Source organism: Geotrypetes seraphini, chromosome 10 (assembly GCF_902459505.1).
Source record: "Geotrypetes seraphini chromosome 10, aGeoSer1.1, whole genome shotgun sequence".
NCBI lineage: Eukaryota > Metazoa > Chordata > Amphibia > Gymnophiona > Dermophiidae > Geotrypetes > Geotrypetes seraphini.
Genome location: NC_047093.1, coordinates 26,123,631 through 26,138,889, shown reverse-complemented (window position 1 = coordinate 26,138,889; position 15,259 = coordinate 26,123,631). Strand labels below are relative to the sequence as shown.

The 15,259-nt window shown below is 42.5% G+C and overlaps 1 protein-coding gene across 2 annotated transcripts in view; it reads left to right on the top strand.

Annotated features, from left to right (window-relative positions):
• Positions 1-13,325, top strand: part of SPATA20 (spermatogenesis associated 20) — a 117,655-nt gene extending 104,330 nt beyond the window's left edge. The window contains exon 16 of one of the 2 annotated variants that reach the window (XM_033960159.1): positions 12,456-13,325. In XM_033960159.1, the coding sequence (XP_033816050.1) occupies positions 12,456-12,626 (171 nt within the window). In that variant the 3' untranslated portion in view covers positions 12,627-13,325. The remainder of the gene's footprint in view (positions 1-12,455) is intronic. The other variant, XM_033960158.1, reaches the window with a different exon arrangement.
• Positions 13,326-15,259: the final 1,934 nt, after the last annotated feature.

The following is a 15,259-nucleotide window of genomic DNA, read 5'->3' as shown; positions in this document are numbered from 1 at the left end:
TATATAAGCTGTTATTATTATTATTAAAGCTACAGCCTCAGCACCTTGAGGTAGTGGGTTCAAACCCACGCTGCTCTTTGTGACCTTGGGCAAGTCACTTAATCCCCCCATTGCCCCATCTTCATTAGATAGATTGTGAGCCCACCAGGACATACAGGGGAAAATGCTTGAGCACCTGAATAAATTCATGTAAACCATTCTGAGCTCCCCTAAGAGAATGGTATAAATAAATAGCATGAAAAGTTTCAGCCTGTGATAACCAGAGCAGGTATTGTGATGTCATAATGCCTCATTCCACCAATGCCTAAGAGCCAATCTCATCAGTGATGTCACAATGGCTTCATTGTTCTGTACTTGGCTCACTTCTGATATTGTATTGGAGGAGAGTGTAGTGCAGTGGTTAAAGCTGCAGCCTCAGCACCCTGAAGTTGTGGGTTGCTCCTTGTGACCCTGGACAAGTCACTTAATCCCCCCATTGCCACAGGTACATTATATAGATTGTGAGCCCACCAGGGGAAAATGCTTGAGTACCTGAATAAATTCATATAAACCATTCTGAGCTCCCTTGGGAGAATGGTATAGAAAATTGAATGAATAAATAAATACAAAATCATTACTCAAAAATCCATTTCAGGTGTTTATGGTCACCTCATGCCTCAAGTCCATATGCCTAAAAAAGTGGACTCACACTGCCTCAGATTTGGAGCACTTCCCTTTCAGCTCAGCGGTAATCTTTTCCAGGGATGGTAAGTCCCATACCTTCCAAAGCCTTTCAGGCACATTGACTTTCTTTGATATCCCAGCTGCCCCGTGGATTTGACTGACTTAATCTTCTGTGTGCCAGGAGAGCTGGGAAAGCATGTCTGACAATGAAAGGCAAGTGGCATGCATTACACATTCATGAGCCATCTCTCTGGGTAATTCTCTGCCCTGTTAATGGCCTTTGGGGTAATTGTTAAGAGTTTCATTATCTCCTGTACATGCAGAGCTGGAGCCAGGGCTGCAGTCTCCTTTATCTAGCCCAAGTGAAAGAACCTTCGGGAGCATTAGAAAATGAATAATGAATTTTGGATTGGATATGAATTGTAATTAATCACTGCTGGAATTAATTTTAGCAAAGAGTAAAAAAATGGAAGGATATCGGTCACAGAAATAGGTTTAAATAAGGGACAAAGTGTTAGAAAAGGTTTCACATTAGGTGCTCTTTGAGCAGGCCCAGCCCTATCCTGTTCTGTTCATAGACTTTTTTACTCACACACTGTTCTTTTTTATTTGTGTGCAGTACCTGATTTGCGATGGGTTCTTTATTCATAGACTGGTTAAGGGCAGTTCGCCTTTCTACGGCTACAATGAAAGTGGTGTTATATTGTTTATTGAAAACTTCTATACCGCTGCTAATGACTGGGGAGTCAATACAGAGTGGTTTACATGAGCATCTGTAATGGTGTTACAATACAGAGTTAGAGTGTTTCATGATGGTTTTCAATACTCATTGATAGTACTCACTGATGGTTTTAGTGCATTTACATATCTTTTTTACATTTAGTCTTTTTGACTGAGTATACAAGGTTTGCACACTATCTTCACCCTATATATGTATACACTCAGAGGGGCATAATCAAAACATACGTCTAAGCCTGATTTGGGTGGTGGCGCTAGATGCCCAAAGTCGGCAGTGGGAAAATGCCCATTTTCGAAAAATACATCTAGAATTTTTTTTTTCCAAAAATTTTCTATCTGAACTTCCAGGCTACTGTTTGTCCAGTCCTTCTATCTTTATACCACATTTTCGACCAAAATTTCATCCAAGTCCCAAGCCCATAACAAGACCATTTGGACATGGGAGGGGCCAGTCCTATAATGGACTGGCCACCCAGACATGGCAATAGAGCAGTGGGGCACCTTAGAGGGCACTACTATGAACTTCATATAAAGAATGCCAGATAAATATCTTAACAGAACTCCCTTAAAGATTATGGTAAGCCCCCATGGCTGGTAGAGTAGGGTTTTTGGTGGGCTCCCATTTTCCACCATAAATGTAGTGATTAGAGTGGCTTATGGGCCTGGGTCCTCTTCTCTATGGCTCACTAGCCCATCCATCAGATTACTTAAGCCACCTCTGTTCAGCTGTACTAGGCTTTCCTATGCCAGGTGCTTATGTTCTGGAGACAAGTATGTACTTTAATATTCTGATCTTTGTGGGGGTGTGAGGGGGGTCAGTGAACACTGGGGGAATGTGTGGGGGGTCTTTACTTTGTCTCTGCAGTGGTTATATGGTCACTTTGGATACCTCTTTGGCACTTATACCTGTTTTTTATATCATCTAACTCACAGCGTTTAAGTTTTGTCCAGTATGTCTAGTAAAACATTCGATTATCCCTGCAGGACGACTAAGTCTAGATCGGACCACATCTCGCCCACATCTTGCCTTAACCACTCCTTCAGATACGTCCCTTTCAGCTCCGGGTACACAGCAGCATTCAGAGGCCTAAAAAGTCCCTCGACACATCCAGAAAGTCGGTTTGGTTATCGGCACTTGGACAACCTGTCTTTTAGGTCATCCAAGTGCCGACTTGGGTGGGTTTTTAGATGTGTTTAAGTTTTGATTATGAGCCCCTCAGTGTTTATAATGTAATACACTCATCTTATGTATACACACACATAATACTAGTATCATGTACCAGTATTATGTACTACATTCATCCTACATTTACACACATCCTGATAATTCTAGTCATCTGTACTTTATCATTTCCTCAGCATTCTGGATATATCTCATAAGAACATAAAAACATAAGAACTGCCATCATGTCCGGCGATCCACACAAGCGGAGGCCCAGCCAGGTGTACACCTGGTGTAATTTTAGTCACCCATATCCCTCTATGCCTCTCGTAAGGAGATGTGCATCTAGTTTGCTTTTAAATCCTAGAATGATGGATTGCGCAATAACCTCCTCTGGGAGAGCATTCCAGGTGTCCACCACTCATTGCGTGAAGCAGAACTTCCTGATATTTGTCCTGGATTTGTTCCCCCTTAGCTTCAGTCCATGTCCTCTTGTCTGTGTCACATTGGACATTGTAAATAATTTTTTTTCCTGTTCTATTTTGTCGATTCATCTCAATATTTTGAAAGTCTCGATCATATCCCCTCGCAGTCTCCTTTTCTCAAGGGAGAACAATCCCAGTCTCTTAAGTCGTTCCTCATATTCCAAGTTCTCCATATCTTTTATTAGCTTCGTTGCTCATCTCTGTACCCTCTCCAGCAGTTTTATATCCTTCTTTATGTTGGGAGACCAATGTTGGACACAGTATTCCAAGTGTGGTCTGACCATTGCCCTATAAAGCGGCATTATAACTTTCTCTGATCTACTCGTGATTCCTTTCTTTATCATACCTAACATTCTATTTGCTTTCTTTGCCGCTGCCACACATTGTGCCGACGGTTTCAGGGTCCTATCTATCAGTACACCCGGGTCCTTTTCTTGTTCGCTCTTTCCCAGAGTTGCACCTGACATTCTATACTCGTGTTCCTTGTTCTTTCTGCCTAAATGCATTACTTTGCACTTTTCCACATTAAACTTCAGCTGCCATTTCTCTAACTGACACAAGTCACTCTGGAGTTCCTCGCTATCCTTCTGCGATCTGATTGCCCGGCATAACTTTGTGTCGTCTGCAAACTTGATGATCTCAATGGATGTTCCTTCTTCTAGGTCATTGATGAAAATATTAAATAAGATGGGCCCAAGTACCGAGCCCTGGGGCACACCGCTAGTCACTTTCTCCCAGTCTGAGAACTTCCCATTTATGCCCACTCTCTGCTTTCTGTTCTCCAGCCATTTGCCTATCCATCTTAGTATATCTCCCTCTATTTCATGGCTTTGTAGTTTTCTGAGAAGTCTTTCATGTGGAACCTTGTCAAACGCTTTCTGGAAGTCCAAGTATATTATGGGTATAGATAGAATATTACTGCATAGGTCCACCACGTGAGCGGACTGCTGGGCACGATGGACCTCAGGTCTGACCCAGCGGAGGCATTGCTTATGTTCTTATGTCCACCGGTTCTCCACTATCAATTTGTTTGTTCACGGTCTCAAAAATTGAAGTAAATTCGTCAAACATGATTTCCCTTTCCCGAAGCTATGTTGACTGGCTCTCATCAGGTTGTGTGTATCCAAGTGCCGGACTATGCTATCTTTAATCAGTACTTCAACCATCTTTTCAGAGACAGATGTAAGACTCACAGGTCTGTAGTTGCCTGGTTGTCCTTTTGATCCTTTTTTGAAAATTGGCGTGAGGTTCGCTATCTTCCAATCGTCCGGTATCTGTCCAGTTCTAGTGGGGACTAGCCAGATATTTCCTCCCCTTGTCTGTTGCATTATTAGTTAAAGTAGTCTGTGAAAAGGATGGTCTTTATCCCTTTCTTGAACTTTCCAGTGTCCTTTTCTAGTTTTAATTCCTTTGGAAAAGAGTTCCACCATATTGGTGCAGTCACTGTATTTGATGTCTCTGAATGGAGGGTATTTCCAGCAGGTATTCTTGGCTCGAGCACAGGGTGCATGCTGGGTGTATGGTTGTGTAGTCTGGCTGCTAGATTGGTTTTTTTTTTTTTTCATTTATAACCCGCCGTTCCTGAGGCAGCTCACAATTTAAACATACACAACGGTCTGTGTCTGTATATGGCCATTTGGTGGAGGATGGGTTGGGGAGGGCTTCAGTGGCTGGGAGGGTGTAGATGGGCTGCAGTAGGAACCCAAGCACAGTACCGGGTAGAGCTTTGGATTCCTGCCCAGAAAGAGCTAAGAAGAAAAAATTTAAAAAATTTAAATTGAATCAGGTTGGGCAGACTGGATGGACCATTCGGGTCTTTATCTGCCATCAACCTAAACAAACGTCCAGCGCTTACACAATTACAAATGTCTTAATGCCCATATTTCATGTTACAGAATAGATGTCTCTTCAATCACTTCTTAAAAGTATCAAAATTACATTACTTTCTTATGTACAAAGGTAGCCGATTCCATTCCTGGAATATTGCAGTTCTGTGAGATGAATGATTTTGTGTTTTAGCAATAAGTTATATACAGGTAGTTATTTTGTACCTGGGGGAATGGGAGGGTTAAATGACTTGCCCAGAGTCACAAGGAGCTGCAGTGGAAATCACAGCTTTCAAAGCCAAAATTGCTGTCTTGTAACATAAGAACATAAGAAATGCCGTTGCTGGGTCAAACCAGTGGTTCATCATGCCCAGCAGTCCACTCACACGGCGGCCCTTTGGTCAAATACCAGCACCCTAACTGAGACTAGCCCTACCAACGCACGTCCTTGTTCATTATGAACTTGTCTAACTTTGTCTTGAATCCCTGGAGGGTGTTTTCCCCTATGACAGACTCCGGAAGAGCGTTCCAGTTTTCTACCACTCTCTGGGTGAAGAAGAACTTCCTTACGTTCGTACGGAATCTATCCTCTTTCAATTTCAGAGAGTGCCCTCTCGTTCTCCCTACCTTGGAGAGGGTGAACAACCTGTCCTTATCTACTAAGTCTATTCCCTTCAGTACCCTGAATGTTTCGATCATGTCCCCTCTCAATCTCCTCTTTTCAAGGGAGAAGAGGCCCAGTTTTTCTAATCTTTCACTGTACGGCAGCTCCTCCAACCCCTTAACCATCTTAGTCGCTCTTCTCTGGATCTTTTCGAGTCGTACCGTGTCCTTCTTCATGTACGGCGAACAGTGCTGTATGCAGTACTCCAGGTGAGGGCGCACCATGGCCCGGTACAGCAGCATGATAACCTTTTCCAATCTGTTCGTGATCCCCTTCTTAATCATCCCTAGCATTCTGTTTGCCCTTTTCACACTTTGTACCGGGCAAAGTTTGCATAAGGTTCCATGGTATGGTTTATTTTAAATTCCATATGCCGCCCTTCCTGTCGACATCACAGGGAGGTTCACAATAAAATATAACATAAAGGAACACCATTATTGAGATAGCAAAAGACCATCATCTGACATAAACACTACAAGAAGAGACAAATGAAGCAAATTAATCAAGTAACGCATCCACAATGCTTGGCCGCCATTCGCCATGTTGTCTCCAAATGCTTTCTGAAACAATTGAGTAGTGCGGTACGAAATCTAGGATATGAAAGTTCAAGATAAGGTGACGTGTCAAAAGCGCTTGGGACAATTGCATGCCAACAAAACCGCTTGGACAAATGTGTTTCAGGACATCAGCGCGCCGGATTAAAACATAACTAAAAAAGAGGGACAAATTCACTTTCCTCTGTAATGGGGGGGTGGGGGTTACCCCCCAACGGCAGTGGCAACCCTTCTAAGTTAAGTGTGGGAGTGTTCCCCCCCCTCGGAGCCCTTTAAAGTTGTTTTAATCCAGCGCGCTAACGTCCTGCATGCATTTATTGAAGCGGCTTTGTCGGCGTGTGGTTATCCCGCGCGCTTTAGTCTATGTATCCAAGATAAACATTGGAAGGGCATTTCAGAGTGACGGGGAGGTGCAATAAATTGCATACTTTTAGATGAGTGAAAAAGAGACTTTCCTGTGAGTATGTTTAAGTTTGTGGAATATTAAATAGGACACATGCCACATTATTTTGCTCCCTCAACATGATCTGCTAAATTGTGTGGCCAGTTTTAAGTGGGCATAGCTTTCACTGCTGCTGGTTTTCAGAGGGGAAAAATGTAGCTTTCCCTTTGAAAACTGGGTGCAATCTACATGCGATCAAAGTGGCTGCTTCCACTCCATGTAACATGGACTTATCAAAATTGCTCCCTACGTTAACAGCGGAAGTAAAGAGAATGCTGCAGAAAGCGAGAACACTTGGATAAGAAAGATGGCAACTTTATTATTGTAAATGAGTGAACAATGGGAGGGGCCTTAAACAACCTGGGTCAATCAGAGTCTTAGACCCCTTCCCGGTGCATCCTAGGATGCACTGGGGAGGGGAAGGCCTGTAATTCGCTGTTAAAAGGAATTTATCACAAGGACTTAAAACGCTTGCAGCTCATTCAAAACACGGCCATTAAGATAATCTCGGGAGCCTCAAAATATGATCATTACATTACATTACATTACATTAGTGATTTCTATTCCGCTTGTGCCTTGCGGTTCTAAGCGGATTACAAATTAGAAGACTGGACATTTCCAGTATCATTGCAGTACATAGAATCAAGAATGTGTCAAGTTACAATTGTTAGTCTGGACATTTCCAGGAGAAATTGAAAGCAAATAGTAGATAGTGATAGATTGTTTTGATGAATAGAAATAATACAGTCAGGATTCAGAAGTGTTGCTATGGTGGTGGTGGTGGTGGTGGTCGTGAGAGTATTTTCTAATACTATTGTGAGGTTATTATGATGGGAAGTGTTTTTTGAAGAGATGAGTTTTGATTTCTTTTCGGAATACTTTAATGTCTATTGATTTGATCAGTAGATTGGAGATGGTAGTATCGATCTTTGCTGCCTGTGTCGATAAAAGGCTGTTGTATAGTTTTTTTCATCGTGTTCCATTGAGAGGGGGGTAAATGAATAGGCTCTGAGTTCTCCTTAATCTGTGTGAGAGGTTACGGTGTAGTCTGTTGTTTATGTAGCTGGGTGCTGTTCCGTGTATTACTTTGTATAGTAGACAATAGAATTTGAACTGGGATCTTGCTTTTATTGGTAGCCAGTGTGAGTCTAGGTATGCGTTGGTGATGTGGTCATATTTGCCGAGGGAGTAGATGAGTCTGAGGGCCGTGTTCTGAACAGTCTGTAATTGTTTTATCATGTAGTTTGGGCATGATAGGTAGAGGCTGTTGCAGTAATCTACAATACTTAGTACTAGGGATTGTACTAATATCTTGTATTGATCTTTGTTGAAGAATTTTACCCCTTTGCTTAAAAATGCCCACTGGTTGCCTATTTCACATAGGGTAACGTACAAAATCGCCCTTCTGACATTCAAAACTATGCAGACTAATTCCCCAGCTTTCATTGACAGAGTTTTGATCTCATACGACCCCCCGAGATCTTTAAGATCTATATCCCAATTCATTCTTAATATTCCTTCTTTAAAAATTATTGGCACACGCCGCACCTCAATTTTTTCCGTGACAACCCCTACGATCTGGAATGCCCTTCCACTTTATTTAAAAATGGAAAAAAACGTAAAAAATTTTAAAAGCAACTTAAAATGCTTTCTTTTTAAAGATGCTTTTAACTGAAGTACTGTATTTTAGAGTTTAATTTAAATCAGTTCTTTTTTTTTTCTAATTATTCCTAATCCTTTTGTGTTTACCTTAAACGTTTCTCTCATTTACTATATCAATTGTATTTCTCCCCCTTCCCAATTTGTGTCCAATGTAACTGTCTATTGTTCGTCTGTCGATAATAATCTAATAAGTATCGTTGTTAGCCTTGATAGAAAGTATGTTTTAACTATTACATTGTTTGTTGAAATGTTATTTTATACTTTGTACAACGCTTTGTAGAATCGAGAAAGTGTTTAATCAAAAACTAAATAAACAATAAACAAACAATAAACAATAATGGGCCAGCTGGCCGGAGGGAGTAGGCATCCCTCCGGCCAGCCATCTAAAGAAAGTTAAGGGGGAGAGGGCGGGGGTCCTCACAGGCACAGGGGAGTATGTAGTGTGGTGGCAGGAGAGCGTTCTGCTGCCAAGGAGGGTTGGGAGTTGTGTCAGTTGGCGGCAGGAGAGCTTGGGCATCTCTCCCTCTACCGAGGAAGGTTGTTGGGGGTTGTGTTGGTTGGCGGTGAGAGAAATTGGGCATCTCTCCCATTGCTGGGGGGCTATGTCAGTTGTTGGTGGTGGGGGGGGGGTGTTACTTGACGGTGAGAGAGGGTTGCTTGCGGCTCGATTTTTTTTTTTTTTTTTTTTTTTTAATTTTTTGCTTATGCCCATTGCTATCACCAGCGATGGGCACATGCAAATTTAGCAAATTTTCGCTACTGTGTTCTGACCTTACTTGGCATGAGTGATTTCTTGAGAATGACTCATGTTTTTAACCCCTGCAACAGCGCCCCGTCAGTATTTAATGCTAATTTTTGAGATTCTGGCCCTGAGAGATGAATACTAAGATGGGACAGCAGGTGGAATTGATATTCTGTCCCCTTTCTTGATGATTGGTTTATGGAAGTACTTTTTTTGTTTTGTTTTGGCATTGTTACTGTAGTGATGCTGAGTGCATGTAGAAGGTCTGGTGGGACTGATCATGGAAGATAACGGAAGAATGTAGCCGCTTTCCAGCAGTGTTGCATATAGTACAAGATAGCATGAGAATGCTAGGGTCTCTTGTACTCTGTCAACACACCCACACCAGCAGCAGATTAAAGCTCCTCACATAGAAAGGAGCTTTTGGATAGGAGACACATTCTTGAAGGGGCTGTGGGGTATCACATCTCGGCATATTTCTCTGAAAATTCTCTAGTGACATAAGTTGTTAACGACACTTTCGATAATCCCAAGTTGTCATACCTTCATTGCATCTTGTACTTGACCTGTCTTGCCATGCATCTCTCTCGTTCTTTCCTTCTCTTTGTTAAATGTTCCTCCCCTCCCCCCCCCCCCCATTTTCCTCACCTCCTATTGACCCTTTGATGAACCGAAACAAATCCTGGTCCTCAGGAGACAAAGGCGGAAAGATAGCACAGATATGGCAATTTCTTACATCCTTATTTTTTATAAGTTCTGGATGTGCGTTTATTTCCACTTGCTTCTTCGTAGTGAATTCCTGCTGGCAGACTGGTTGCTGCCTTTTATTCCAAAGAAAGTTAACAGCATTTCTATATTTTACCTTACTGAGAGGTGTGGTGTGTTTTTTTTTTTTTAATTTAGGTTTTTTTTTCCCTCTTTTTTTTTGTATTTTTGTGGGTGCTTTAATGGCAGACAACATAAAAGAGCCGTCATTCTTCAGAGAGCTTATGCAAAGCCAAGAGTGACACCGCAAATCCCTGCTCTGTTTTTAATGCTGCTTTTTTTTTTCATCTTCTCTTAAAGCTTTTATGTTGGTTGTTGTTTTACATGTTCTGCATAAACACGAAATTCTTCGGCCTGAGACATTTTAAATCTATGAAGGCATGTGTCCGGCACATTGAATGTGTGCAGCGGAGTAGTAGCCTAGGGGAGAGTGTGGCGCAGTGGTTAAAGCTACAGCCTCAGTACCCTGAAGTTGTGGGTTCAAACCCCGCGCTTCTCCTTGTGACCCTGGGCAAGTCACTTAATCTCCCCATTGCCCCAGGTACATTAGATAGATTGTGAGCCCACCGGGACAGACAGGAAAAAATGCTGGAGTACCTGAATAAATTTATGTAAACTATTCTGAGTTCCCCTGGGAGAATGATATAGAAAGTTGAATGAATAAATAAATTATTATTATTTTTTTTTTAATATTTTTTATTCTTTTTTTAAATTCTTACATCAAGTGAAATACATGTAATACATTCAATTATGAAAAAACACTTGAAATTATTATTAAATGTTCTTACAATGTGAATTAAATAAACCCTTTATCAGAATTTTATATCATATTAATATTACAATAGTTTTCCCTTCTATATGTTCTATACATGTGTTATTATATCTGATCAATAGAATAATTTGTCAATGGCCCCCATATTTTATTAAATTTTTTAATATAACCTTGTTATAATAATATAACTTTTATTAATTTTAACAGGGGTCGCTATACAGCAAATTACTCAGAACTGGAAGGATTACACTAAATTGAATTACACTTTTTGGTGGAATTCAATTTGTCATATATATAAAATGGAAAAAATATTGGCATTACAATAAATAAATTATTAATAATAAACAGAGCACTAGTCGAAGAACCATGGAAGCTCAGATTCAAATCCTGCTGACACTTCTTGTGACCTTGGACACGTTATTTCACCCTTCTTTTGCCCCGGGGGGCAATTCTATAAAGGGTCGCTAAGATATGAACACCTGGATGTAACACAGGGAGCGCCTGCTCTATAACGCCATCTGGGCACCCAGATTCTAGTATAGAATGCTAGCCTAACCCGACGTTGGCACACTGAATGGTAAACACTAGCATGCCAGATCTCTAGCAGGTGTAAATAGGTCTGCCCAAGTACGGCAAGCAGTTTGCGCAGATAATTTGTGGGCATAAGTGGGAGATATGCCCATGTGTTTGCTTCTTCCATTTATACGCTGTGCCCCCTATACATGCCCTTATAGAATGTTAATAGAGCTTTCTTTGTGATCTAATGATGTGAACCGAATCGAGCTCCTATCTATAGGAGATGATTCGGTGTATAAGACTAAGGATTAGATTAGACTCTCTCTCCATCCCCAAGACACCGAATCCTCTTTTCTCTCTTCCATCCCAGCTCTCTCACTCTCCTTCTATACTTTACCCCTATCCTCTGAAGCCTTCTTGCATTCCTTCCAGCAGTCCCAGTACGGGTGAAGACGTTGCTGCTTCTCTCTTCTGGAACTGTCTTGTCAACTAGGAACATCTGCTCACCTTAGGAAAGTGGATTTTCAAAACTTTGTGTTTCTGTTTCAGATGTTTTTCTGTGGATTTCTACTTAATCAAACATTACCGCCTCCAATCACACACAAAATCATACTGCAGATGGGGTGATCAGACCACAAAGTTTTCATCTTGTGTAGTTTATGGTATTTTTCTTTTTTCCTCGGTTGCCCCTCCTTCCCCCCTCCCCCCCCCCCGCCCTCCTTTCAGGAGCAGTGTCATCAAGTGCACTATACTTTAATAATACGTGCTGCCTGGAAAAACCAAGTCCCCTTACATAGTTTCAGAATAACTGTGCAGTTGTTTAAACAGATTCCCTTTTATCAAACCGCATAAGGGTTTTTTTTAATTGCAGGCCGTTGAGCTAAAAGCTCTGACGCTCACAGAATTCCTATGAGTGTCGGAGCTTTTACCGCAGCGACTTGCGATAAAAAAAATCTTAAAGCGGCTTGATAAAAGGGGGGCCTTAGTATGGCCTTTGAAAATACATTCGTCCAACCTTTATTGGGAAACTCGTAGCAAACGCTTTGCGCCGCATGCCTTATTTTGTCGCAAAAATGTAATCACAAATTTACCTTCTTTGCTAAATGTCATTTTGCTAAAACAGATTGATGTCATTTTGAAAACATTTTTTATAGCATCTTGTCAATAATAGTAATATATATTTTTTAAATAATAGTAAGTTTTGTTTTTGTATTATTTTGAAAAATGTTGGGGGGGGTCCTGGGTTTTTTTTCTGGACACTGAGCAGTCTTACACTAGTGGTGTGACAGAAAAATGTTCCCGTTATTTTGGGGTAAAAACAACATGAAACGACATCGACATATTCCATGCTGTCTCAAATGAGTGCACACCCCTAATTACAGAGCACGTGATGTGCTTGGATTATTTGAGATGATTGAACTCTTTCTGTTGTTCCACCTCTGTATATTTGCTCTTGTTTTGCAGGTTGTGATATTGGCTGATGGCAGTCAGAGAGGGTTCCTGTATAAGAACCTGTCGTTTCTCTCCTCTCTGAAAAGGCAAGAGAGCAAGGCCACTGCCTACGTCTGCGAGAAGTTCGCCTGCACCCGTCCCGTTGAATCTATCAAGGACCTACAGAAGCTACTTCAGTCGTGAGGCAGTGCGTTTTAGCTGTGTATTACCCAGTAGACCTTTCAAGTCATCTGCCTATGGGACATGTGAGCAGTTGGAGCCTAGCGCAAGCCCAGCTGTCCAAAGACCTGTCCATACTGATGAACCACACAATAAATAACACCAAATGCAGAAAGAACTTGAAGTCTTAGATTCTTATATTTAAATCTTTATTTAGCTCTTTGATGACTGAGAGAAACAGGATACAGTATTTCCTTGTTTTTTACTTTCTCTCCCTATCTGCTAACTCTCTTCCTCATTTTAGTCTTCTCTTTCAAATTTCCTTCCTTCTGAGTCTGTTCACTCCTAAACTCTCGGCCCAATCTTCTTCTAGCTCACTGCTTCTGAGGGCCAGATATAAAGTTTTGGTGCCTGTTGGCAATACCAGAGAGCAAGGGGATCCAGGGGGTGTCAGAGAAGAGCATCCCTTTGAAGAAGCTCAAGAGGAAGCAAGAGAAGGCTTTTGTTTGGCTTCTCCCTTCCTGTGCCAACACGCCCCTCGTCATCCCTCCCTCTATGTGTGTTCCAAATTCGTGAATCCCTCCCTCCCACGGGTGTTTACCTCCTCTTTCTGGGTTTCTCCTCCCAGCCGCACTTGTCTTCACAGTTCCTACATGCGACCCGTGGCTGACCCGGAAGCCTTCCCTCTGATGTCAAAGGGAAGGTTTCCCGGTCAGCCGCGAGCAGGGGCCACTGCTTGCGGCTTTGTTAAGACAAGTGCATCTGGGAGGAGGGAGCCGGCCTGAGGAGGTAAACCCCTTGGGAGGGAGGGAGGCACAAATTTGAGACACAGCACAGAGAGAGGGAAAGACGAGGAGGGCGCATTGGCACAGGAAGGAAGAAGCAGAACCCGGCTCGTAAGTACAACTCCGACATAAGTCAAATGTTCTTAACTAGTACAGATCAATCCTACACAGTCAATCCTAACAGAAAACCATGTCTTTCGAACACACAGAACACAGAAAACACCTTCGCTTAGTATGGAATATGTAATCACAAACTAACCCCTCCCCCTTTTACAAAACTGTAGTGCGGTTTTTAGCCACAATGGTAACAGCTCAGATGCTCATAGAATTCTGAGCGTTGGAGCTGTTACCACCAGGGCTGGCGCTAAAAAACACTCTACAGTTTTGTAAAAGGGGGAATAAAATAGAAATACGTAGACAAAGGTTAAATTGAAACACCAAGAAGCTGGATTCTGCATACAATGCAACACCACAGAAACAGTAACACATGTCTCCTAAAGCAAAAATAAATGAATAGAAATTTTTTTTCTACCTTTGTCTTCTCTGGTCTCTGCTTTCCTCATCTTCTTGTTACTCTCTTCCTTCCATCCACTATCTGCTCTCTCTCTGCCCCTTCTATATGGCATCTTCTCTCCTTTTATGCCCCTTCCAGAAACTGTATATCTCCCCTTTCCATCTCCCTTCACCCCCATTGGTCTGGCATCTCTCTCCTCTCCTTTCCTTCTCTCTCCTACACCTCTCCTTTGCAATCTCTTTCCCTTTCTTTCCTCATTTTCCATTTATTTTTTGCATCTGTCTAGATTATGTTCTTTACCCTGTCATCAATTTCCTTTTTCACTGTCTACCTACAGCTTGCCACCACTTTCCCTCACCCCCTCCAGTATTTCACTAACTCAATCCTCTTCCTCCATCATTTGCCCTCCTTTTATTTATCCCCTCCTTCCATCATGTGCCCTTTTTCTCTATCCAGTACCTTCTCCTCTCTCTGTCCACTTCAACTAGTGTCTGCTTCCCTCTTTCTCTCCTCCCCACTTCCTTCCTACATCTGCTCCCTTATCTCTCCCATCCGCACTTCCATCCAGCATAGGCTTTCCCTCTACCCTCCTCACTAACATCCAATGTCTGCCCTTTCTCTCTCCAACCACCCCTCTTCAATCAGCATCTACTGCTTGTCTCTTCCCCCCACTTCCATCTGCATCTTCCCCCTTTCTTTCCCTCCACCACCCTTCCATACCAGCAGTCCTGCTCCTTTCTTTCCTTCCATGCTGCAAGGTCCTGTGATGACTGTAGCTGCCAGCTCTGGATGGAAGGGGTAGAAAAAGAGGGCACATGATGGAAGGAGGGGATAAATAAAAGGAGGTCACATGATGGGGGGAAGAGAATTGAGTTAGTGAAATACTGGAGGGGGGTGAGGGAAAGAAGTCTGGAAGAAGTATATGATGTTGGAGGGGGTGGACCCGCAGATGCGAGAAGTTGCTGCATCAGCCGGGTCCACCCCACCGACATCACGTACTTCTTCCAGAGCCAAACTCATCGTGGGACCTTCCTGCACCCCAGCGCGGCTGTCGACTCTGCTCCAGAAGAAGTATGTTGGAGGAGGTGGACTGGCAGCTGCGCTGAGGTGCAGGTCCCGTTGTCTCCCCCCCTTGGTACGCTACTGAGTCTCAGCATATTTCACTCGCATTCCATCTAGTGACAAGCGCATCGCCATCTCAGATCCTAACGGCCGATGTGGGTGATACAGTTTCATAGCTTGTGATAAATATCAAGGTATTCCATTACACAGTGCCTGAAAAATTGCAAGAGGTGTTACCTACTACGTTAACAACTAATGCACGCTAACTTCCTTCTCACTAACGATAAGGCACCTTC